The sequence below is a fragment of the Tachypleus tridentatus genome, chromosome 4 (genome assembly GCF_004210375.1).
Source record: "Tachypleus tridentatus isolate NWPU-2018 chromosome 4, ASM421037v1, whole genome shotgun sequence".
In the NCBI taxonomy this organism is placed as follows: Eukaryota; Metazoa; Arthropoda; class Merostomata; order Xiphosura; family Limulidae; genus Tachypleus; species Tachypleus tridentatus.
In genome coordinates, this window is record NC_134828.1 from 102,085,877 (window position 1) to 102,113,148 (window position 27,272).

At 34.3% G+C, this 27,272-nt stretch overlaps 1 protein-coding gene across 1 annotated transcript in view; it reads left to right on the plus strand.

Annotated features, from left to right (window-relative positions):
• Positions 1–27,272, plus strand: part of LOC143249791 (synaptic vesicle glycoprotein 2C-like) — a 91,193-nt gene that overhangs the window by 31,006 nt on the left and 32,915 nt on the right. Inside the window, 2 exon segments of the mRNA XM_076500219.1 lie at positions 3,013–3,255; positions 16,096–16,243. Of these exon segments, the coding sequence (XP_076356334.1) occupies positions 3,076–3,255; positions 16,096–16,243 (328 nt within the window). The 5' untranslated portion in view covers positions 3,013–3,075.

Sequence of the window (27,272 nt, forward strand, 5' to 3'; positions counted from 1 at the left end):
TGCGCGAAATTCAAAAACAAATAAACAGTATACTGAATAATTTGGAATTTTAAATGTATATACCATAAACAAATGAAACGAGTTATAAGTAATTTCCAGCGTACCATCAAAGATACTTCAAGTTTAATGATGAATGAATAGCATATGATGAATAACACATGAAGGGGGGAGCTATGATCTATGGCTACGCCCTTGAATTCCTGTAAATCATGTTTACACTTACAGGACAGCGTGTATAGTCCACTGTGTAGTATAACAATAAAATTAGTTAATCATATTAAACAACATTGTTGTTCCAGAAGGAAAGTAGGAGTTGAGATGTGGGTATAAACAGTCAATTCTGTACCCTTAATTAATTTTCCATGATTGCTTACCTGTTTCTCATCTGCTTTTTTTGGGTTTCGCTTGATAGATGGGATACCCTTAATGCTTTTGGATGTTATTACCACAGAGACAATCTTCATCATGAGTAGATGGGATACCCTTATTGCTCTTTGATGCTATTACCACAGACAATCTTCATCATGACCTTTGTATTATAAATGGAATGTGCGATATCTTTTTACAAAAAGTTATGACATTTTCTCACGGTTTTTATTATATATTTGTATATATTAGTAAAACACTAATAGAAGAAGTCTCATGTACAATTTAACACCTATATGGAAGTTTCATGAACATTTATACTAAAACATGTACATCTCCAATTTTTACACGTCGTGATCTATTACTTATTACAATATTGTATAAAATTTGGTGTAAATAATATTAACGTACTAAAAATTCGAGCAATTCAGTCGCTGTAAGTGATAAAGAAATTGGATATTAGGTTTAATGTGTGTGATGTTGTTTGATTAGCTAATTAAATGGACTTAGTTAAAGTTTCAAATACTTCCGCTTCAAGTAATTCCTTCGAGAAATTAGCTCGTTTAATATATTAACAGTTATAACGTCTCCTTTTTCAATTACCCAACAGTGACAGAGGTGTATTCTGCTTCAAGTGATATATTGAGAAATGTGATCTGTTTGACATAATTTGTTTTTAAGTGCCTCTTGTTTGAAGTTATAGTAACATTTCTTATTTGCTGACCGAGCTTAACCGGGTGATTAGCGTGCCGGAGTGTGGATCCGAGATTTCATGAACTTCATCTCGTTACTGCACATAAAAAACCCTATAAAAACCTTTGTAGCGATTGGGCCGTTGTAAGTGTAACAGTCAAATTCCATTATTCGATTAGAATAGCATGTGAGACAAAGGTGGGTTGTGTTGACCAGCTGACATAGTCTATCACGTTAAAATTAATGACGGTTAATGCAGATAGTCCTCGAATAAAGTTGTTCGAAATTGTAAATGGATGTCGCGCTAGGTATTTTGTGTTTCATGTAACTTAAAATGGGATATGCCTAGTTGTTTCTTGGTGGGTCAGCGGTGCGATTACGGAGTTACAATGCTATAATCCAAGGTTCGAGTTCACGCAGTGGACAGAATGCAGATAATTCATTGTGTAGCTTTGCATTAAGAAAATAACGAAAACAATAAAGTTATGCGCAGTTAAAGATATATTATGTGCAAAAAACTCAGATCATGTACGTATGCGACCCTACGTGACCTTTATGACCATGAATATTACTTTAAAGGTCAAAAGTGAGAATGTCATCCGGGCAGGTAGGTATATTTGACGTGGTCGATTTTTTGTAACAATAAATGCCATTAAGTTTTCTCGTTTTTAGTCTTGCTGGCTCGCTCTCTATATGATAGACGTTGGAAAGTGAAGATCTGTCAGGTTTTGTTGTTAAAAAAGCTACATATGCTGAAGAAGACTGTGGTTCATCTAGAACATAGAAAAATGTTTTGAGATATGATAGTGATATTTTGAACGTCACTGCGTTCTTCTTTCTCATTTGACGCAAGTTTAATCTCGAGATTTTGAATGTAAGTAGCTTTAACAATGGGACAAAAATGCTGCTTGTGCACATTTACTCAGTAGAAGGAATCGGCAGAATTCTGATCTGCATTCAACTGACTTGTGCAAACTTTTATAGCATTATTCACCCGTCGGATCTTCACGAAGTACTGACTTTATAAACCTTTGTAGTAACATTAACCAGTTCAGTTTCTAGTTATTTTGTCGTGAGCTTATAAACTTTTGTATCGACATTAACCAGTTTAGTTGGTACTTATTATGTCCCGATTTAATAAACTTTTGTATCGACATTAACCAGTTTAGTTGGTACTTATTATGTCCTGATTTAATAAACTTTTGTGTCGACATTAACCAGTTTAGTTGGTACTTATTATGTCCTGATTTTATAAACTTTTGTATCGACATTAACCAGTTTAGTTGGTACTTATTATGTCCTGATTTTATAAACTTTTGTAGGAACATTAACCAGTTTAGTTGGCACTTATTATGTCCTGATTTTATAAACTTTTGTAGCGACATTAACCAGTTTAGTTGGCACTTCTTATGTCCTGATTTTATAAACTTTTGTAGGAACATTAACCAATCTATGATGGTTATTTTGTCTTGAGACTATAAACTTCTGTAGCAGTATTAAGTAGTTTGGACCAACATGGCCAGATGGTTAGGGCGCTCGACTTGTAATCTAAAGGTTGCGGTTCGAATTCCCGTCACAACAAATAAGCTTGTCCTTTCAGCCGTGGAGGAAGAAGTCGATGAAACCTAACCCCTCCCGAGTATACAAAGAGAGAGAGAGCACTTGTGAATCTGTTTTTTTTTTTTTTTGCTTCAGAGGAAGTTAAGGAAGGATACAAAAACTTGCGAACACATTTTTACATCAGTAACAATATCAATTGGATATTTATTTTGAAAACCGAAGTTTGGATCATCGGCTGTTTGGTATTTTTAACATTTGCGTCTTTTGTAATGCACAAACGAAATCAGTTTTAATTTTTCTTTTGGTTTTCTCTTTGCCATGTTAATGTGCAATATTTCTGGGTTTGAAAACGTCTTACCGTTAGTAAAATTGCAATTTTGTATCCACTTACAGGAGTTTTTGTCTTCAAAGCTACCAGCGTGGACACTAGATGTTAACAGAATATCAGTGGAAGAAATGACTCATATTAAGTTGGAGAACCTGGAGAATATGACTCTTGTCAACCGTGAAGCGCTCCCTGCCGGTTCTTATACGCAAGAGGTTCGACGCCAATCAGACCCCGAGTTCACAGAAATGGATTACGTTGACTCTGACATGTCTGTTTTGTCACAGTTTCACGAGGACGCCATTTCTCAGGTAAAGTAACACTTTAAAACTTATTTCTTTATAGTTTTTATTTATTTATTTAAAAGTAATTTTAATATTTTAATTTTTCAGTATATATTTTTCTTGAACTGGAATACAAAAAAGTGTTTTTGTATTTGAGTACAAGTTAAAGGAAAAATTATCCATTGGTTTTGAAAGTTGATTTAAATAAAAAAACAACAAAACTTATTTGTTGCTCTCAGGAGTTCTTTTTTTTTCTTTTTGTTACGTACCCTGCTGGGACAGCGGTAAGTCTACGGATTTACAATGCTAAAATTAAGAGTTTGATTCCTCTCTGTGGACCCTGCAGATAGCCCTATGTAGCTTTCCAATAAGAAAAAAAAAACACACACACCTTATTTTACTGTCTCGCCTCAAAATATAAGCATACTTTAATCAAAAATGAAAAAAAAAGGTTTAAACCAGTTATAGTTTAGATAAGTTGAAAACACAAGATCAACAATAAGCACTGAAGCGTTCTCTTTAAGGCTTTCTTTATGTCTTATTATAATTCTCGTATATACACACATACAAACTTATATATATATATATATATGGAAAAATAATAATGCAAACGCCTTGCCAATAAGAGTAAGACTGAACCAGCTTAGTGAACTGATTTGTAACGAAACACAGTAAATAACACCACGTCAATAAGCACAAAATATGAGTTAATCAACATTGAATGAATTGATTTGTAACGGAACACAGTTAATAACATCTCTTTAACATGAACAAATATGAGTGAATCAACATTTAATGAATTGATTTGTAATGGAACACAGTAAATAACACCTCTTTAACAGGTATGAGTGAATCAACATTTAATGAATTAATTTGTAACGGAACACAGTAAATAACATCTTTTTAGTAGGAACAAAATATGAGTCAATTCACATTTAATGAATTGATTTGTAACGGAACACAGTAAATAACACCTCTTTAACAGGTATGAGTGAATCAACATTTAATGAATTAATTTGTAATGGAACGCAGTAACACCTCTTTAATAGGAACAAAATATGAGTGAATCAACATTTAATGAATTAATTTGTAACGGAACACAGTAAATAACACCTCTTTAACAGGTATGAGTGAATCAACATTTAATGAATTAATTTGTAATGGAACACAGTAAGTAACACCTCTTTAATAGGAACAAAATATGAGTGAATCAACATTTAATGAATTAATTTGTAACGGAACACAGTAAATAACACCTCTTTAACAGGTATGAGTGAATCAACATTTAATGAATTAATTTGTAATGGAACGCAGTAACACCTCTTTAATAGAAACAAAATATGAGTGAATCAACATTTAATGAATTAATTTGTAACGGAACACAGTAAATAACACCTCTTTAACAGGTATGAGTGAATCAACATTTAATGAATTAATTTGTAACGGAACACAGTAAATAGGTATGAGTGAATCATTTAATGAATTAATTTGTTTAGTAGGAACAAAATATGAGTGAATCAACATTTAATGAATTAATTTGTAACGGAACACAGTAAATAACACCTCTTTAACAGGTATGAGTGAATCAACATTTAATGAATTAATTTGTAACGGAACACAGTAAATAACACCTCTTTAGTAGGAACAAAATATGAGTGAATCAACATTTAATGAATTGATTTGTAATGGAGCACAGTAAATAACACTTCTTTAACAGGTATGAGTGAATCAATATTTAATGAATTAATTTGTAATGGAACGTAGTGAGTAACACCTCTTTAATAGGAACAAAATATGAGTGAATCAACATTTAATTAATTGATTTGTAACGAAACACCATACAGTTAATTTTCCTTAAATCATGCCACAAGATGACTCTACATAGTGCCTTGGAAACAAGATTGAAATTGTTTCGGGGTTAGAAAAGGTGACTGACGATAAAAATTCTTAAGTTAATATTATTTATTGAATAATAAACAACGTCAGTAAAAGTTTGCTAAACGTACATATATAGGTTAACGGCAAGACATCGTTTCAAAGATTACTGAAGGAGATTTAAAGGAGTAATAAATGCAGTTAATTGTATATGAGTTGTTCTTATGAAACTTTTGGTTGATTGGTTGTTTGGCATAAAGCACAAGGCTATCTGCGCCAAACAACCGGTAAAAATTAAAAATAAAAGTAAAATTATTAAAATACGTAAAAATAAAACAGAGGCCAATTTTAGAATCAACAACTTAAATATAACTAAAAAGGACAATGACCCTCAAAAGTTTAAAAACAAGACTGAAGTGGACAGTGTCATTATTGCCAATTATTGTCAGGGGTGAATCCATCGTTAAAGAATGTCTAAAATGGTGCCGTCTCTCACGGTCGGAAAATTTCGAAATATATATCTGCTAAAATAATAGTTTTGGAGTTAGTCACTATTATAGAACTATCAACAAGAACAATGAATTCTGCCATATTCTACTACTATGTTCTAATCTGTTGTAGTTATTAAACCAGTAATTAAACAGCTTTTTATGGTCAGTATTCTCAGTATCCATGAGCTCTGGTGAGTTATAATGGTGAGTTTTCTCGTCTAATATATATTTGTTACCAATAGTGAAGGGTTCAGTTGATGTGTTTGAATTTGACATTGAATATTATATATATATTTGTTTTATTGTGGTATTTTACATAAAATATTTATTTAAAATAAGACTGCAAGCTTCTTTTTTCCCCACTCTTTAAAGGATTTTTTACAGTGGAAATAATTTCAAAATTAACGCAAAATTTGGGTTGAAAAAATTGTTTAATTGTGTTAATACAACAAACTACATGTAATATGAAAGCGTAGAGGCCGTATGGGATGAAACATATTGATATTGTAAGATTTTATCTTAGTTGCTCTATTATCAGTGACTGTTGATTTCAAAACTAAAACAACTACCTTTTATGGTAGTTAGATACAAGTCTTGTTCTAAGGAGCGAGTGTAAGAGTTACACCAACAATAGGGATATCTTAGTTGCTCTATTATCAGTGACTGTTGATTTCAAAACTAAAACAACTACCTTTTATGGTAGTTAGATACAAGTCTTCCCGTTCTAAGGAGCATTTCGCTATCGGGTCTAGATTGTGGGCACATACACCAAATAACTCCCCTTCTGCCGGTTTTGCAACTGTGATAAAAATCATTAGTGAAATCTGGAGACTACTGTTTTGAGCAAGTCTGTCTTTGGTGTTATATAATTAATGGCTTCGGATGGAAAATGGCTGCCATATTATTGATACATGCATATAGCTTTATATTCGTTCATTACGTGTGTGATGAATTGCGGTGTGATATATAAGCTCCCAATATATAACAAAATTCGTCTACAGTCAGCTGGAACTGGGATCTTGGGTTGCGTCAGTCCTTACCAGCTCAAATGAGTCGACAATATAGCTTATTCCACCTATCAGACCTTTATATATACACATTTTACATTTTAACCGAAATAAATTAGAAAATGGATATTTTTTGTTTGATTTTTAATTTCGGGCAAAGCTACACGAGGGATATCTGCGCTAGCCGTACTTAATTTAGTAGTGTAAGACTAGAGGGAAGGCAGCTAGTCATCATCACCCACCGCCAACTCTTGGGCTGCTCTTTTACCAACGAATAATGGGAAAATGGGTAAATAAGTGGTTTTTCTTGTATTCACAAATTTTAAGATATGATTCTCAGCTTACCAGAAAATTATATTAACTTCTGATTTTTAAAATTTAAATGTTTTTGCTTAATTTCATATTGATAAGTTTGAGAGATTATATCGCTAAAAACCTAGGTGCGATACCTGTAGTAGGCTTTGCATAGACAATCCCTTGTGTAACGTTGTTTAAAAAACAAGAACAAAATTAAGACATTTTGATGTTGAACTTGTATTGAGACAATTATTTTGAATAACTAATGCAAACCTTAATGGATATTTTTGGAGAGATGTGAGATATTTTATAACAAGTGGTGGTGAGGGTTAGTTGCTGTAACTTTTCAGAGATGGTTTGCTAAGAATTATTAATAATCACAAAGATATTGCTTCATTTTCACGTAAACTGTCGTTTCTGTACTACTGCAGTCATACGATATTCATTTGACCATAAGCTTTCAGATATTATATCTTATACAATATCATTCATTTGAACACTGTACTCAGAAGGTAACCCGATGTAGCTTTGCTCTAAGAAAACACACACGCACACTCATTTGAACACAATCACTCTGATATATTACTACAAAAGTTACCCCTGCGACATCAAACATAATCTATATGATGAGCAATTTTTTTGAAATTTCTAAATTGATATTCTATATAGTATATAAAAACATATGGTTGTTCAACTCTTCTCTCCCCCCCAAAAAAAAAAAAGACTGTTTTGTAAAAAAGAAACTCAATGCTAGAGTCAAAATAAATTGAGAAACACCTAGATCTTAACCGTGAAATTTGGTCAAAATTTAGTTTTTAGTTTTTCTTTTTCGCGAAGAAAGGGAAACAAGTCTTAACAAGAAATATTTTGGAAGTTTCATTAGTTTGATTTTTTTTTCACTTTTTATTGTACATTTGTACTTTAAAATGGCGTTTACGAAATGAACCAAAACTGACGTTAAAAATCTAATGTAATTAATAACTGAGCAAGCTCAATATTTATCTAAATATTTTGTTTCATAAAACAAAGTTATACATAATTTTATCTGTACTGTGCTCACCAGTGGTATCAAAACCCGGTTTTCAGCATTGTAAGTCTCAGACTTGCCACTGGGAGGGCATCAAAGTAAAAAGATTCATTGTTAACCGAGATCAAAATCTCAGTTTAACTTCGTTGGCTGTGAATAAGACAGAAATATGGTTGTAAGTCAATTGTTGTTTAATAACTCGGATTCGTAATGTAGGTGTACTAAAATACTTCACCTTACCCATGTCTACAAACTGTAAGGGCTTTATTATTGTTTTTTGGTTAATTTTATTAAAAATATAAATAACTGATCTTCTAAAACAAATTTTTTACTTTAATAATTTCTGCAAAGTTATACACGGGTTATAATATAACCTACTGTTTTGGGAGAACATGAGACCTATTGGCCCTTCTCGGCTCTTCCATTTTCTAAAGTAAAATAAAACTATTAATAAATACATTTTTAAAAAATCTTAAAGCCAACCCTTATCATTCATATATTTATCAAACTTTCTATTAAACTCGCTTAAATTTACTGTATCTAAACCATCCGAAGGAAACTCATTTCAAAGATCAATTATATTGTTAGAAAATTAAAACTTTCTTAGCTGAAGTTGACTCCTACTTTGGCAAAAGTTTTATTTGAGCTCCATAGTTCTACAGTTCTTACTGTTAAGTATGAAGTAAGATGTTGATCAACACTACTATTTTCCTTTACAATCTTAACCACCTCAACCAGATTTGAGGTATGAATCTCGGTTCATACTGTTAAGTATGAAGTAAGATGTTGCATCAACACTACTATTTTCCTTTACAATCTTAACCACCTCAACCAGATTTGAGGTATGAATCTCGGTTCATACTGTTAAGTATGAAGTAAGATGTTGCATCAACACTACTATTTTCCTTTACAATCTTAACCACCTCAACCAGATTCCTTTTAACTCTTCTTTTTTCAAGATAAAACAATTTGAGAGATTTCAGCCTCTCCTCGTATGACAGCTTCACCATCCCAGGTACCATTCTGAATCCTTTCAGACAATTCAATACCCTTTCTGAGGCAAGGAGCCCAAGACTGAATACAATGCTCCAAATGTGGCCTAACCAGTGAACTGTACAATGAAATTATAACCTTTTTCAGACTTGCATTCAATATTTCTTTAGATACAACATAAAATCCTATTTGTCCTAGCAACAGCATACTGCTTGGATGGCCTAAGAGACTGATAAACTATAACATCAAGATTCCTTTCTTTTGACATTGTTGAGGTTATTCCCTTTCAAATTATGCATACATATTTAAATTATGATAACCCACATGCATTTTTTTAATTAAAACCCATTTGCTATTTATTTGCCCAACTCACTAAATGATCTAAAACCTTTGGTAAATCAGCAACATCCTCTTCACAGTTAGCAACACGCAGGACCTTAATATCATCTGTAAATGTAAGTAATTTGTTGACCATTTCTTGTCCATATCATTGATATAAATCAAAAACAGCAAAGGTCCTAAGATTGAGCCCTGAGGCACCCCACTTGTGACATCAATCCATTTTGACCAAATTACATTTGCAACAACCCTCTGCTTTCTTCCATCAGCCATTCTTCTGTCAAATTTGCGAACTTATTCCCCACACCTATAGAGATTTTTTTAACAAGCCCTTTCATGCGACACCTTATCAAATACTTTATGGAAAGCCAGATATCAAATCTATACCATTACCCTCATCTACATAAGCAGTTACCTTTTCAAAGAATGTTAAAAGATATGTAAGGCAAGATCTTCCCTTAATGAAACTATGTTGGCTATCGAATAAAATTCTAAATTTTGTTAAATGACTTTGTAAAGCATATTTTCTCAGACTTTCCAAAACGTTTTCCATAACTAATGTAAGACTAATGGACCTATTATTAGGACAATTTTTATCTTATCCCTTGAAAAGAGGATTGGCTTTGCTCTGGTACTTTTTCATTATTTATAGATTTACAAAAAAAAATAGTAGCATGTGGTTGACATGTCCAATCTTTAACCTCCTTCAAAACCCTTGAGAAAATATTATCTGATCCACGAGCCTTTTGATTTTTTAAACTTTCCGATGTTTTCTTAATAAGTTCAGAATAAATGCAGTCATATTGTTGAACATTGTTTTCATCCATCAGCTGCTCAAGATGAGGAATACTGCTTAAATATTCATTAGTAAAAACTGAAGAAAAATCAGAATTTAATAACCCAGCCATTTCATAATCATCAGATACGACTCTTCATTTGTCATCCTTCAAGCCTTCCCCATCTTAACATTTTTGTTTACTTTTAATATATTTAAACAAATCCTTACTGTTAATTTTTACATTTTCAGACAACATTTTCTTAAACATCTTTTTTCATGTCCTAATTTTCTGTTTCACTAATTTTCCTGATCTTCTATAATCTGCACATCTGTAGTTGGAACTAATTTTGAAATGATAAACTAGAGGGAAGGAAGCTAGAAACAGTATCTATTTTCTTGGAACTAAGCAATACATTTTATATTCCTCTACGGTTTATTTCTAATGACACTATTTTTGGCCCGGTATGCTCAGGTGGGTTAAGGCGTTCGACTCGTAATCTGAGGGTAGTGGGTTCGAATCCCCGTCGCACCAAACACTCTTTCAGCCGTGGGGGCGTTATAATGCGACAGTCAATCCCACTATTCGTTGGTAAAAGAGTAGCCCAAGCGTTGGCGGTGAGAGGTGATGACTAGCTGCCTTCCCACTAGTCTTATAGTGCTAAATTAGGAACGGCTAGCGCAGATAGCCCTCGTGTAGCTTTTCCCGAAATGCAGAAAACAAACAGACTATTTTTCTAATTCTTAGCGTTTGATAAGGGACAAACAGACAAAAACTGTCCGTTTTATTTATTTAGTCTTTATGTATAAAAATAATTAATACATATAACAGAACTAATAAATGCTCTTTTATGCTTAGTTAGGGTAAAATAAAAGAAAATTTCTCTTGAAATATATTTTTCCCAAAAAAAATCTGATAAAACTAGTGTTTTTCCACACCAAAAGCGAATTTGATCAGTGCCAAGTTCGCAAACTTTCGTCTAACAAAGGTGATTTGAAACGTTTTCACAGTTGTTTTTTAATATTAATTTTCATACACCTTCGGCTTTACTAGAACTGTTCATTATAGAATTCTTATTGCATAGAATGGGCGAAGAATGTGCCGTGAAACAGACTTTCATTTACTATTGATTTTCGATCATTCAGTGCCAAGTTAACAATGATATAAAAGTAGTGCTTCCCTCCAAAAGATGTGTAAAACATAAATCTTACTTTATATTAATATTATATGTAGCATTTCAGTTCGGTTATGACAGTTAAGTTTGTATGTTTTCACTGTTAGGCTCAAAAAAGTAAAAATAAATTTTAATTATCTATTAGCATTTTGTGATAGTTGATATATATATATATAAAGTTTGAAATAATTGTGGAAACACGCAGATTGTGTTCATAAAGGAGTCACTAATAATGATTAATTGCAAACTAAATATTTGTGGAAACGCACAGGTTGTACTTATAAAGGTTTGGTTTGTTTTGAATTTCACGCAAAGCTACACGAGGGTTATCCACACTAGTCGTCCCTAGTTTAGCAGTGTAAGACAAGAGAGAAAGCAGCTAGTTATCACCACCCACTGCTAACTCTTGGGCTACTGTTTTACCAACGAATAGTGAGATTGACCGTCACTTTATAACGCCCCCACGGCTGAAAGGGCAAGCATGTTTTGTTTGATAGGGATTCAAATCCCAGACCCTCGGACTACGAGTCGAGTGCCTTAGCCACCTGACCATGCCGGGCCGCTTGTAAAGAAATCACCAATCATGAGTAATTGAAAACTAAATATTTCCGGAAACGCATAGGTTGTACTCATAAAAGTATTACTAACGATGAGTAATTGTAAAGTAAATAGTAAATTTATCATTTGTTAAATAAATTGTTATAGAAAACACAAAAAAAAAAAAAAGCGAATAATTTGTACTACATACTAGTATTCTGTATATGTTTTAAGCAAAGTAACAGATATCGTTTTTATACTATCATAAATTCTTCTGGTTGCCATTTGACCTCCAAATATATCGGAACTGTGTTCAGGTCAAGCCATAGTGGATAAAGTTCTATAATATTTTTTGTTATTAGGGTTGTTTCTTTACATACATTTGATGCATACTTGGGGTAGTTGTGTTGTTGCAAGACGAATTCCTGGCCAGTAAATCTTGTTCTTCATGGGATGGTATGGCTTTTGAGATGCCGATTGTACCTGATTGTCATGGTGTCATCAATTTTTGTATGTAACTCCAATACCTTGAATTCAGATGCAGTCCACACTTGTATTAATCCCCAGCATATTTCATTATAGGTGTTGTATGTTAACCAGGATTTCGTTTTCCTGTCTGACCTCGAACAAATTGTTATTGAGTGTTGCCAAATAATTTAAATGTGTGAATGTGGACTCCTCTGGACAACACACCTTTCTCCAGCACATTATTCATCCAATTCTTTTAAGATTGATGTCCTCTTTAGCTATTTGATTGGTCAACTCAACTAATCAATGGTTTTCGAGCAACTTCACACCCATTTAGATCATTTTATAAACGTTTATCACATTGCTCTGAAGTTAACATTGACACCTGTACACCTGGATAATTGGCAAGAACTCAACAGGATTTTCGTGTATTAGATGAAAAGCATAGCGCGAGTAAAATATTTAATATATTTTTAAAGAGCGTAGGCTTTTTTCAACCACTCATGTTATCAACAGTACTATGCCATGTAGGCTGCTTTATTCAGTTTCCATACAGCTCCTACTGAAACACGAAATTTCGCCTCAGCTTTTGCATGTTGCATTTCTGATCTGGGAGCTATGAGTGCATAAACCTCACTACTGTTGAGTTTTTTTGTTTTTTGAATTTCGCACAAAGCTACTCGAGTGCTATCTGTGCTAGCCGTCCCTAATTTAGCAGTGCAAGACTAGAGGGAAGGCAGCTAGTTATCACCACCCACCGCCAACTCTTGTGCTACTCTTTTACCAACGAATAGTGAGATTGACCGTAACATTATAACGCCTCCCATGGCTGAAAGAGCGATATGTTTGGCGCGATAGGGATGCTAACCCGCGACTCTCAGATTACGAATCGCACGCCTTAACACGCTTGGCCATGCCGGGCCCACTACTGTTGAGAGTAATATACTTGCCTGTATTCATATAGATATTATGTTGGTGTGACACTGTCGGATTGATCAAATGATAGTCAGTTATAACATAAAGTATCAACAGAGAACTTTGTTGCAGTTCTTTTTCATAAAATAATGGTAGGGGTGCTCTAACAATATTTATAATTTTGTTCCTTTTCTATTCACTGTAAAAAAAAAAGTTAAATATGTCCTAAAAGTAGCTTTCTCAGAGGAGTGGTTGAGGTTAAGTCAGAATTTTATTGACACACTGATTTTAAACATCGGCACCAGGCTCTCCCTGCTGTTCGTGTTGAACCGAGATGTCGTGAACTATAAAGATTTAAAACGTAAACTGATCTTCACGTCATATCATATACCTTGTTTGATATTAGTTAAAAATAGCGAGTTTTATCTTTGTAGTAGTTTAAATATTATTAATCTGAATTATTCTTTAAGTATTTTGTACTGGTATTTACTTGCCAACGCATTTTATTTTTGGTCTGTGTTAATTTGGAAAGAAACAATGATTGATTTGATTTTTGAAATTCGCACAAAGCTACTCGAGGGCTATCTGTGCTAGCCGTCCCTAATTTAGGAGTGTAAGACTAGAGAGAATGCAGCTAGTCATCAACACCCACCGCCAACTCTTGGACTACTCTTTTACCAATGAATAATGGGATTGACCGTTACATTATAACACCCCCACGGTTGAAAGGGCGAGCTTGTTTGGTGCGAGGGGGATGCGAACCCGCGACCCTCAGATTACGAGTCGCACGCCTTAACAAGGAAAAAACAAAGTGTAGCTAAATAACTCAATAATTATTAATTGGACTTATTGCTAATAGACGATTTAAGTCAGCACTATTAAACAATAAATAATTTATGATCATTTAACGCATTTACGTTCCTGATTAGTCATCTATAATCGTAACGAATTAAACCTTGAAATAGTACCCCAGAAACGCTGAATTTAAATAAGTTGACCGTTATGGAAAATCAAAACAGGGGTGAGACGTTGTAGGCTAAGTACATCCTGGTTTTGATTTTCCGTGGATGTCAACTTGTTTAAATTCGGCGTTTTGGATTTAATGTGGTAAATGGAATATTCCCAACGTTTTTTGGGTGCTATTACCAGAAGGTTCAATCCCTTACGACTGTAAATAGCTAACCAGGAGCGGAAATGCATGCGGTGATTATATATACTCTTCAAAAAACGCAAAAGGCAAAATATGAGACAAATTGTTAACAAGTCTATTCCGGGTAGTTCTGTATGACATGTGTGAAACTTTGCACATTCACTGCTGAACATCCAAAGTCTGCAAAGGCGAAGCTCACGCTCACTAGTTGAAGTTTAACGTCAATAACGAGTATGCCCCCCGTGAGCATCAATAACTGCTTGGCATTTCCTGTCCATGGAAGCGATGAGATGACGAATCACATCCTGTGGAATGGCTGTCCACTCAGCCTGCAAAGCTGCTGCAAGCTGAGGTAGAGTCTGCGGTTGAGGTTGTCGCCGTCGCAGACGTCGGTCCAACTCGTCCCAAAGATGTTCGATGGGGTTTAAATCTGGTGATCTGGAGGGCCAGGGAAGAACGTTGATGTTGTGGTGTCTCAAGAAGACAGTGGTGAGTCGGGCTGTGTGAGGACGGGCGTTGTCATGTTGAAAAACGTCGTTGACGTTCACCATGATGGGTTGCACATGGGGCCTAAGAATCTCGTCGACGTATCGTTGAGCCGTAAGATTCCCTCGAATGAGGGAAAAAAGGTCTGTTCTGGCATTGTAGGCGATGGCAGCCCACATAATGACGCTGCCACCACCAAATCTGTCAACATCCTGCACACAGTTTGCTGCAAAACGTTCACCTCGGCGGCTGTAAACACTGCCATCCTGCCTACGAAGCATAAAACGTGATTCATCGCTGAACCAAACATGCCTCCATCATCGATGAGGCCATACCCGATGTGCCCGAGTCCACTGCAGCCGTGCTTGACGATGTTGCTGGGTGAGGATGACGCCTCTGACTGGACGTCGAGGTCGGATTCCTGCATCTCGTAGACGGTTGCGTACGGTCTGATCGGAAATCCAACGCAGCTCTGATATGGTTGAGGCAGTAGACGTCGCAGTGGTGGTCCTATCCCGAAGGTGACGTAACCGGATGTAGCGATCTTGTGCGGGCGTGGTCACACGAGGTTTGCCAGATCGTGAACGGTCACGAGTTGATCCATGTTGTTGGTGACGATTCCATAGCCTTGTGATGGTGCTTGGGTGGACATTCACAGCTCTGGCAACATCTGATCGAGATTCACCTGCTTCCAAGCGACCAATGGCGTTGTTGCGTTGTACTTCAGTCAGTCTTGGCGTAACTGTATTGCGTGTCGGTGGCTTAACACTGAGCTATGGAAACCGAGAACCCGTCACTTTTATAGGGATTTTGCACATGTTGCACTTGCAGAACATGCAGATCTCTCAAACAAATTTATTGGACACGCATGCGTTTTGGCGAAAAATCCGATGTTTTCCTCCGTTTTCAAAGTGCACAACGTTTATTGTCATTTTGTTCTGACAATCAGTGCCTTAACACATGTAACATTACATACTCTGAGCTTGTAACGTTATTACATATATTTCTCTTTAAAATAACAAAAATATCCCTTTTGCGTTTCTTGTTTTGAAGTGTATATTTATATTTATTAACAATTTACCTGAGCAAAATAAGATATTTTATTTTTATATACGTATATATATATATATATATGTTAGTTTCTATGTATAGATAATATTTTCGCACTTCAACATGCACAGAGTTTTCAGTTAATTGATGTTTTATGCGATATACTGAAGTTCAGGGAAGTAACGTGTAATAACTATTTTTTAATGTTTCATTTTTTCTGCAATAATATAATACTAATTATATTTCAAAAGTAATGGTCATTTTTTTGTTTTCAATGTGTAGGCAGGGTTTGGAAGATTTCAGTGGATTGTGTTTATGATTCTTGGATTAGGATTGGCTGCTGATTCCATTGAAGTCTTGGTGATAGCGTATATCCTTCCAAGCGCTGAAAGAGAGCTGTGCATGGAATCTTCTCAGAAAGGATGGCTAGGTAGGTACAGCTACTTACATCTATATCATTGTGTGAACTATGACGAATCACGGAGGGTAACTCCAAGTTCTCAAATAGTTTGGAGATCAATATAAAGAAAAGTAATAATATATTGCCAGCTTAGACTCTTGAGTGATAAACGCAACAAATTTAGTTTTTAACAGGAAAGTCATCAGCGATAAGTCATCCCGTTCTTCTTTCTCATTTGATGCAAGTTTAATCTCCAGGTTTTGAATGTAAATAGCATTAACAATAGGACGGAAATGCTACTTGTGAACATTTACTCAATAGAAGGAATCGGCAGAATTCTGATGTGCATTCAACTGACTTGTGCAAACTTTTATAGCATTATTCACCCGTCGGATATTCTAGAAGTACTGACTTTATAAACCTTTGTAGCAACATTAATCAGTCTAGTTGCTGGTTATTATGTCCCTAGTCTATGAAGTTTAATGGCAACATTAATCAACTAGTTAACAGACATTTTTTTCGTGAGCTTATAAAATATTATTGTAACATTAGTCATTCATTCGTGGGATTTTCTGACCAAGTTTATTAATCTTTAACAATAGTAACCCGTATACTGTCTGAACTTATAAAGTTTCGCAGCGACATAACTCATGTATTTTTCGGATTTTTTGTTTGTTTGTTTTCGAATTTTGCACAAAGCTACACGAGGGTTATCTGCGCTAGCTGCTTCTAATTTTGCAGTGTAAGACTAGAGGGAAGGCAGCTAGTCATCACAACCCACCGCTAACTCTTGGGTTACTCTTTTACCAACGAATAGTGGGATTAGCTATCACATTATAACGCCCTCATGGCTGAAAGGGCGAGCATGTTTGGTGCGACGGGGATTCGAACCCGCGATTTTCAGATTATGAGTCGAGCGCCTTAACCACCTGGCCGTGTCGGGCCCGGAGTTTTTGTTCCAGGTATATAAAATTTTGTAAAGTAATATAATTCGTCTACTCGCTTAACTTTCTGCCTATTATATTCATCTAATAAAGCAGAAAGCGTTCATCAATTATTATATCATTTTATTATTTCTTGTGTTTTAGAACTTAAATAATTCTAAGTACCTCCATCATGAATTGTAACTACTGTTTAAAGCCCGGTATGGCCAGGTGGGTTAAGGCGTTCGACTCGTAATTTGAGGGTCGCGGGTTAGAATCCCCGTCGCACCAAACATGCTCTCCCTTTCAGCCGTCGGGGCGATATAATGTGATGGTCAATCCCACAAGAGGTAGAAGAAAAGTATAAAAACTATGCAGAAAGTTGTCCGAATGATACAGGAGGTAGAAGGACAGTGTCGAAACTATGCAGGAAGTCGTCCGAATGATAAAAGAGGTAGAAGAAAAGTATCAAAACTATGCAGGAAGTTGTCCGAATAATACAGGAGGTAGAAGGAAAGTATCGAAACTATGCAGGAAGTTGTTCGAATGATACAGGAGGTAGAAGGACAGTGTCGAAACTATGCAGGAAGTTGTCCGAATGATACAGGAGGTAGAAGGAAAGTATCGAAACTATGCAGGAAGTTGTTCGAATGATACAGGAGGTAGAAGGATAGTATCGAAACTATGCAGGAAGTTGTTCAAATGATACAGGAGGTAGAAGAAAAGTATCGAAACTATGCAGGAAGTTGTCAGAATGATACAGTAGGTAGAAGGACAGTGTCAAAACTATGCAGGACGTTGTTCGAATGATACAGAAGGTAGAAGGAATGCATCAAAACTATGCAGGAAGTTGTCCAAATGATACAGAAGGTAGAAGGACAGTGTCCAAACTATGCAGGAAGTTGTCCGAATGATACAGGAGGTAGAAGGAAAGTATCAAAACTATGCAGGAAGTTGTCCGAATGATACAGGAGGTAAAAGGAATGCACCAAAACTATGCAGGAAGTTGTATGAACACTGTAGATAACACCCGAATGTTCAACGAAACATTTATCAACGACTACTATCTTAAACAACAAGCAACAAATTGATATTTGGTACAGATAAGAATTTTTTACGTTATAGAGTGAAGAGTTATTTGCAGTATTTTTATTTCTTTGATAGTTTTTATGATTAAAGCATGCTGTGTTCACGAGCGCATGATGTTTTAGTTTTTCATGCTTACAGCAATAAAATTGCATGCTGTATTTTCTAAATGGTCGATTAATAACTTTATTATTATAAAACTTTACAATACTCAGTAGGAAGTGAGTCTAGCTTGAATTTGTTAAAATGTGATAGTTCATCTCACGGTTTATAAAGATAGACATAATGCAGTTTTTCGATCGTACATCACCAGACGTGCTGGAGTTTTTCAAAATCACCACATAAATATCGTAAATGAGTAATACCATCGCTGATAGCGGAGAGTGAATGAATAACAATTGAGCGACATTTCGCCTGTATAAAGAAATTAATTTTAAAACTGTATCACAAACTTGCAGTATACTAAATATTAAATCCAGGGAAGACAATGCAGGATTTTAAAAAATACAAATAAACTTGGTGCTATTTTTCTGATAACTTTCTGAACCCTTGATAGCCAAAAATAAAATTTCTTATAAATGCATTTTTCTCTTCAGTGAATAAGCAATTTGAACAAAACCTCACAAAGGACATTAATAATTGTATTATTTAATAACAATAAGTTTAAGATCACGCATGTGCATAAACAACGTAATTTTTTATTCTGAGTGTGACTTAATTTTTAAACCAGTAGTAAAATAATTACGTAGGCGAGGAAAATACAAATACAAAAAGGTGAAAAATCCATAAATAAACTTATTTCAATTTGTCGAGTGTTTGATCTTGTTTTTCTCTTTCATTATTATTTTTCGAGCCTTATTTCACCAGTACGTTAGCGCTAATTTACAGGCTTAATATGCTTAAATTTTGGGTTCAGTTCTCTGTGGTGCACCTGCCACAGACTGCTTAATGTGTAGATTTTCATTAAAACAAGAAATTGTCTTGACACTAATCAGTTCTACTAATCTTGCGACAGACGTAGCATAAAACATCATTTTCAACGCTGCTTAAAATTTTTTGGTACAATTTTTTTTTTCACATAAATTAGAATTTTAAGAGAAAATTAAATATAATCGACAAAAAATAGGCAGTTTATAAGCTGCTGCTCCCTAGTGGTACGTCTGCGGACTTACACCAAGAGAAACCGAGTTTCGATACTCGTGATGGGCAGAGCACAGATAGCCCTTTGTGAAACTTTGTCCTTATAAGAAATAGCAACTGTTTAGTATTTTGTGGCAAATATTGGCTAAGAGATCTTTCTCTCACATAAACATAAGAGTCGCGTCAGTTTATAACAGTGTAGTAGACTTTTTTCCCTAGTGGACAAACGGCAAACATAAGAGCTAATTTTATTAAATAATTACAATTCAAAAGAAGAGCTGGATAACTAAGTACATTATCTTAACAATGCATTGGTGGAGAGAAATGATTATCCTATTAATGTGGTTAAAAATACTTGAGAACTGACAAGTTGAGAGGTAGAAAAAATCCGATAATTTGGTTTATTGTGTACTTCCTTAGGCACCAGTCAAATACAATGTAAATACTTCTGAAAGAAATTGAAAATTTGTACAACCGTCCAATTGTAGGAAAATTTCTATTTTTACAGGAAAAAAAAGGAATAATATAATTTTTAAAATAGAATCAAACTGACTACTATTGAGAAAGAAGTAGTTTATAGTGTAGAGTGTACGGACTGTAATATTCTCTACATAGGGAAGACTATTAGAAATTTAAAAAGTATTATAATAGCAAAACATGGACATGGTTCGTCACACGTCTACCAACATTTTAAAGATAGAGAACACTGTAATAAAAATAAAAGTGTTAAAATTATTTGTTGAAAACCTAATATCAATAAACGTAAAATAAAAGAAACCTTTTTAATAAATTGATACAAACTTTCAATAAATAAAACACAAGAGTAGGTTTACACTTATGCAATCTTAAGATTAAATTGGTGACGTCACCAACTGGGTGTATATTAGTGTCGTGTACAATTGTGCTGAATATCTGTTGATGTCAAGTTAGCAGTGGCAAAATGTTGTTTTTTTTATGCATTTTACCTGCTCTGTTTTAATTTTAAAAATCTTAGAACTTTTAAAGCTAATTATCTGGATTGGAAATCCGAGATGGGTAGCGCACAGATAACTTATTGTGTAGAACCAACCATCAAGACTTTCCATTGTTGTTTTAACCTCTTTATTTGATCTTGTGCTTCATGTAAATGTATCTGGTTATTATTAGTGAACACTATTTCTCAAATAGAATTTTATAAACATTACTTAATGTAATAATAATTTCGAATATACATTACTAGCACTTTCTTAATAGGCGTAGTATTAGAAACTTTATTGTAATAAAATCAGAAAGGCCCTAATACAAGGATAAGAGACATTATTAGTGCAGTCTATAAGTAGAAATTTAAAAAAGTCGAAATTATTTCTAACAGCCTTTAATCTCACGTCTTATTAATCAGTAAGTTTGTTTCATATGTTCCTAAAGTCACATCAGGAGTGTTTGTGCTATCCTTTCGTAATTTGCAATTGATAGAATAAATGGAAAACAGCTAGTGTGTATCACACGGCAGCTCTTGGGCTGCAATAATCATACAGTGAGATTTGACAAGCACGTTTATCCCAGGTCCCATGTGCTGAATGCCATTTGTAAGCAACAGGATATAAACCACGAACTTTGGGTTTCACAGTTAGCATCCGAAACACTAGTCACACACTTTCTTTGGTACTAGTGCTTCGTAATTAACATATCTTTCAAAGCTCGAAAATTACCAGACACATACAGGCCTTCATTTGATTGGTTTATGACATTACGATTCAGTTTTGGTTAGTGGATATAGAAGACTTGAAAGAGCAAACAGATTTAGTGTTTCTATATGTGTATACATCTGTTACTTCTATAGATTCACTCTTTATTGACAAACTAACTTTATATGCTCAGAATGTGAGATCCTATACAATTCTACTGAAATAATAAATCAATCTTGAAGACATTTTCCATCACTAAAAGCGTAATGAAACTTGAAAAGTAATACATATTACTACCAAACTTTTCAAACTCTGCTAACAACAACAAAAAATACATTGAAAATAATAGGAAATATATATCAGTAACATAAAAAATGTAACCACTTCTACACTAATATAAGCATATTAATTTCCAACACTATTAAAATATGTAAAAACATAGGTTAACATTTCTGTGCAAGAGATAAACCTTAAGTAATGATTTAGTCAAACTTCTTTGTTAGAATCTTTTATTTTACTCAGCCTGAAAAAGGTCAAAGGTCAGTGTTGAAAATTACTTTGCTTAAGCTTAAGTAGCATCAGGTTGACTAGAATGATTTTCATTAAAATTCAACGTTGCAAGGAGTGAAGTTAGTGTGACTAAAATGACCGTTTTGTTTACACTGTACATAAATCATTTTGTAAGGAATGTAACATTTGTATTACTCTGGGATGACGTTCAATATCTTAAAATGTTGTGTCAGTAGTAGAGCAGTCGTCACATACTATAGTTAAAGAGCTAACTGGTGGGTAGCAGGTAAATAAACACTACTCTAATCAATATTTTATTACCTACTTACAGAGCTGTAGATACTATACGTATATATACTCGTTATAGTAGCGCCCTCTATGGACATATTATCTTACAATATTATTGTGTTTTATATTTTAAAATAAATCAAGGAAAACTGGTAAGTACTGTAAATAAAGGTCATACTTGCTGAACATTTTAATTCCACAGGTTAATCTATATAAATATAACAGTACTGTTTGTTGTATGTCCATGTAACTACTTCGCAGGGTGTGGATGGATCTTCACCAAAACTAATATGGAGGTTTATTATGGCCATGCGGTGTTACAAACAAATTTTCAGTTTTGCATTTTGCATCTCCTGCTGGTACAGCGGTAAATCTACGGATTTACAACGCTAAAGTAAGAGGTTCGATTTTCTTTAGTGGGCTCAGCAGATAGCGCGATGTGGCTTTGCTATAAGAAAACATACACACACATACATACATACATTTTGCGGTTTTTGTAGGCGTTTGTTACACTACTTCGCTCCATGTTTACAGACCTTCACTAAATATAGAATGAAGGTATGCTGGATCTATTCGGAGATATATGCAAATTTGCAGTTTGACATTTTGTGTATTGTAGTTTTCACGAAGTTTTTTGTTTTTACAATAGCATATAAGGCAAACAGTTTTTCATACCCTAAGATACCATTTCGTTAATCATGAATCTACATAACTTTCGTTTGGGAGACGAGTACTCCAGCTTGTTAATAATATATCTAATAAATAACGACATTTGTGTATATTATTTAGACATAGGAACATAATTTATTTTAAAAAGAAATAATTATTTGCATTTATTCATTTTTCTCTTTAAAAAATCATTGATTTAATCTGAAGTAGCGATGTATTTTTTGGAAGTCGGTGATAAAGAGGAAGTAAATAACATGAACAACTCACTTACCTTCACTTTACTTCCGTGTTTTTCATCTGCAGATTTGTCAGGACATTGACAGTATTCTGTGGGCCATAAACATTTTTTAATGCTTATAAACTAACGTTTTTCTTAAGTAAGGAAGTTTCACTTAGAAGCCTGTATTTGTGAATACTGTTGCATTGCTAAATTATCTGGCGAAATCGTTTCAACGTCTAGTCCACGTAATAATCACAGATTTGGTTATTTCCTTCTTTAATCTGCAAGCTTAAATACTTGTGCGTTGTCGTAAGTTGCCGTAGGCCTACGCAACAAATGACGTTAACTAATTTGAAACTTACTCCTATAAAGGAACTGAATACGCGAGGTAGAAAAGTTAGATTCAAATATTTCACGAAAATACAGTGACAAATTCAACTTCCTATATTGAAAAACTCAACACACTTTACAACTATCTCATGGTTATAATTTATCTTTGAATGTACTGCCCCCCCCTTCAGTTGCACAGTGGTATGTCTATGGACTTACAATGCAAGAATCAGGGTTTCGATACCCGTGGTGGGTAGATCAATGATAGCACATTATGTTGCTTTGTGCTTAAATTCAAAGAAACATTAGATTCTCTAGAAAGAGATTGACAACATATTCGTAGAACTTTCTAGGCGTTTTACATCCAGTAGCTATCATATTTCAACATTAAAAATATCGGCTAAAACAGTAATTGCTGAAAGTTAGACACAACTTTATGCATTTTGCAAACACGTGCTAACAAGAATATTAATGCTCCACTATCCTGTACACATTTATTGATCTAAATGTGTTTCCTTTTTATGGAAGCTGTATTTACACTCTGAAGCAAGTTATATGTCATAACCATTCTATACATACATACATATTACTCTAGACAAAGTAACCTGTTTTCTCAATATAAACACCAAACCTGTTCTATGTTAGATATATATCACTCTTTAAGTTAATGCAAGTGTTATGATTTAGATGGTTTATTTTTAGAAGCAATAGTTTATCTTAGGTTTGTTTACGTAACTGTTTGCAAATCATGTGTTGTGTAGTTCACTTGTTGTGAACTGGTGATTATTTGTAGCGTTATGTTACTATAACCTCCTAAGTTTCTCTTGTTGTTTTGGTTAAGTATTACATCATAAAATCTCGTAATGTATAAAATGTTCTAGGCCTCAGTGAGGTTATAAATAAGCTTAGATATTGTACTTTGAGTTAATTATATAATAAGATATAGTTAGTTATATTATTATATAGGTAGCTATATCTTGACTGTGTAATTGTGAGTTTAGCCATAAAGAGCATATATTGGCGATTTTTAAAGTGCAATTATAACATTGTATTGTACTACCACAGTAAATAAGAAATAATTTGTCTGGTCAGTTGTATTCTAAAGTAATTGAACTGGACTGTGAGGACTTTGACATAAAATAGAAAATTATTTAAAGCTTTGAATTCAACTGTGGTAACCAACTATTATAATGGTGACTTTAAAGTGAAATTATCACAGACTGTATTGTAACAACAGACTAGGAAGAATAATTCGTTTTGTTAACTTGTGCTTTTAAAGTAATTGAACCAGCCTGTGTGGAAGTTGAAGAAAAAGGACAATTATTTAAATCTCTGGATATAACTGTGATAACTAAAAGAGTAACAAAGATTTACATCTACGTTTAACTTGTTTTTATATATTATTTTTGAACAAATGGACTGTGTGTTGTTTATTTATTGTTGGAATGTATTGACAACACGTCAGAGACACCTACTGTAAAGAATCTAGACTATGCATACATATAAAACCCTGACAACCCAAGTATATTAATCTTCTGTTGATCTAGGTACATTTATTCTCTTCATGCACTCTACTCACATAATGATTACAGTATGTTAACTTTTTGTCCATTCTGGCCTACTATTTGTTTATCTGTTGTAGAGCATAGCAACACTAGGCTATCTGCTGTGTCTACCACATGAAAACGAATCCAGGACTTTAGCATTGTAAAACTGTAGACTGACTACTGTCCCACCAACTGATACAGCGTTTATTTTATGCGTGGAAATTCGAAAAACGTTCTCAGTCACAAGAGTGAATGCTGTTATTAAGCCATGTAGAGAAATTTAATGATTTAGTTCGATACCAAAACTAATTGAAAATATGTTAACACCATGAATTAATTTTTTTAAATTATTACAATGAGGTATTTAAATTCAAAGTAATGTTAAATTTTCCTTGAAGTTTCTAAAGTGTTTAGCCATTGAATTGTATCTGAAGTTGGGCAACCTGAATTAAAATACAACTTTCTGACACTTTGAATTTTTCCATAGAAAGGTTATAAGTACGATTACCAGTATTGAGAAACAAATAATATGATGGGAATATTTAAATAGTAAGTTAGAAATTTGTTTTAATTAGTTCATGGTGTTTGTGAAACAAATAATTTTATTTGGTAAATCAAAGGAGAAAGATGTGCAATACAAGAGTGACAAAGAAGTCCATACAAGACAGTGGTTAACTAAGTAGTTGATAGTTGAATTGGTGGTAAAATTAATTAGAATATTTTAGAGATGTGCAATGCACCGGATCCAACGTATACCTTTGTAGTGTTTTAACAGTGGAGTAATCTAAAGTTCCTTCGAGAAAGATATCCACATAAAAGTTGGACAATAAATATTTTTTGGGTGAAGAGATATAGATAAGGAATGCTTATTATCGGACAGGCATTTAAGAAAAAAACAACCGGAATTCATCGTCGTGTAGAGAGCATGAGAATCCTGCCTTTTGTCAAGTGTGTGTCTCCTTAAAAAATTTAATTGCAATGGCACGTCTACCATTTTTACCTTTCCTGTCAAATGAAAATTTCCATGAGCATAACTGTAGTGTTCATGAATGGGACGAACTTACCGACAAGTATCAAATAACTTATTTAGCAATAACGACAGATTCTGCCTACGATACTTACAAATGTTTTTGTGAGAATTACAAGTAAACTGAGGTTTCTCTTCAGTTTGTAAATAACGAAGCTGGGCATATTTTGAGTAGAAGAACAGGATATTTATTCTGGCAACAGAAAGAATTGGTTTGGTTTTGGTTTTGAATTTCGCGCAAAGCTACACGAAGGTGTTCTGCGCTAGCCGTTCTTAATTTTGTAGTATAATACTAGAGGAAAGGTATCTAGTCATCACCACCCATCGCCAACTCTTGGGCTACTCTTTTGCCAACGAATAGTGGGATTGACCGTCACATTATAACGCTCCCACGGCTGAAAGGACGAGCATGTTTGGTGTGACGGGGATTCGAACCCGCGACCTTCGGATTACGATTCGAGTGCGTTAACCACTTGGCCATGCTGGGCCAACAGAAAGAAAAGCAGTGTGCTTGTCCACCGAGAAACAAGAAGACGGTTCTTTTAGTTCGTGTTTCGCTTCATTTCTCTCAGGAGTGAATGTTCTAAAATAAATACAATAATTCACGAAAACAGGTATTTCTTGTAGATTGACAAATTGAAAAAAGAACTAAGGAAGTATGCTTGATCGCAGAATCTTAACATGATTTTTTTTTAAATCTAGGGTGCAACATTAGTTCTCAGACAACTTTGAAAGGGTAACTTTCCATCAATATCATAATCAACCAGCCAAGGATATTCCACCCCTAAGCCATTCAGATGGAATGCTTTACCTAATGCTAAAATATCCTTGTAACCAGATGTCATCTATTAACATGAACAAAGAATAAAGTTTTGTTTGTTTTGTTTTTTTGGAATTTCGCACAAAGCTACTCGAGGGCTATCTGTGCTAGCCGTCCCTAATTTAGCAGTGTAAGACAAGAGGGAAGGCAGCTAGTCATCACCACCCACCGCCAACTCTTGGGCTACTCTTTTACCAACGAAAAGTGGGATTGACCGTCACATTAGAACGTCCCCACGGCTGAAAGGGCGAGCATGTTTGGTATGACTCGGATTCAAGTCCGCGACCCTCGGATTACGAGTCGCACGCCTTACGCGAAGAATAAAGTGACAATAAAAAAGTAATGTTAGTAGCTTTCTGGATCATATGATACCTCCAAGAAAGTTAAAACCCAAATAGTCAGATATTTTAAAGACTTCTGTATCACTAAAACGTATTAAGAAAGGGAAAACCAAAACATATTAAAACTTCAAGATATCTCTGATTTATTATTATATCTTTCATTTCTCTGTTTATATCACCATTCTCTGTGTATGGTTGTTTTATTTGCATTAATTTTAAAAGGTATACGAAAGATGCCGTGTAATCTTTCCAACATATGTCTGATACTATACACATGGTTGTTTATTTGCATATGTTAATTAATATATATACCTATGTTGCTGTTACACTTCGTCAAGTATTCGAGTAGTTTATACATATTGCTTTCAGATGCTGCATGGACAGGTTTGGTAACGTCTCAGTTACCTGCCTGTGCTCGAGATAGGACGGCCGTGCCATCTAGGACCAACTAAACTCAACTACTTTTTATTTCAGACTTCTCGAAATAAATAATT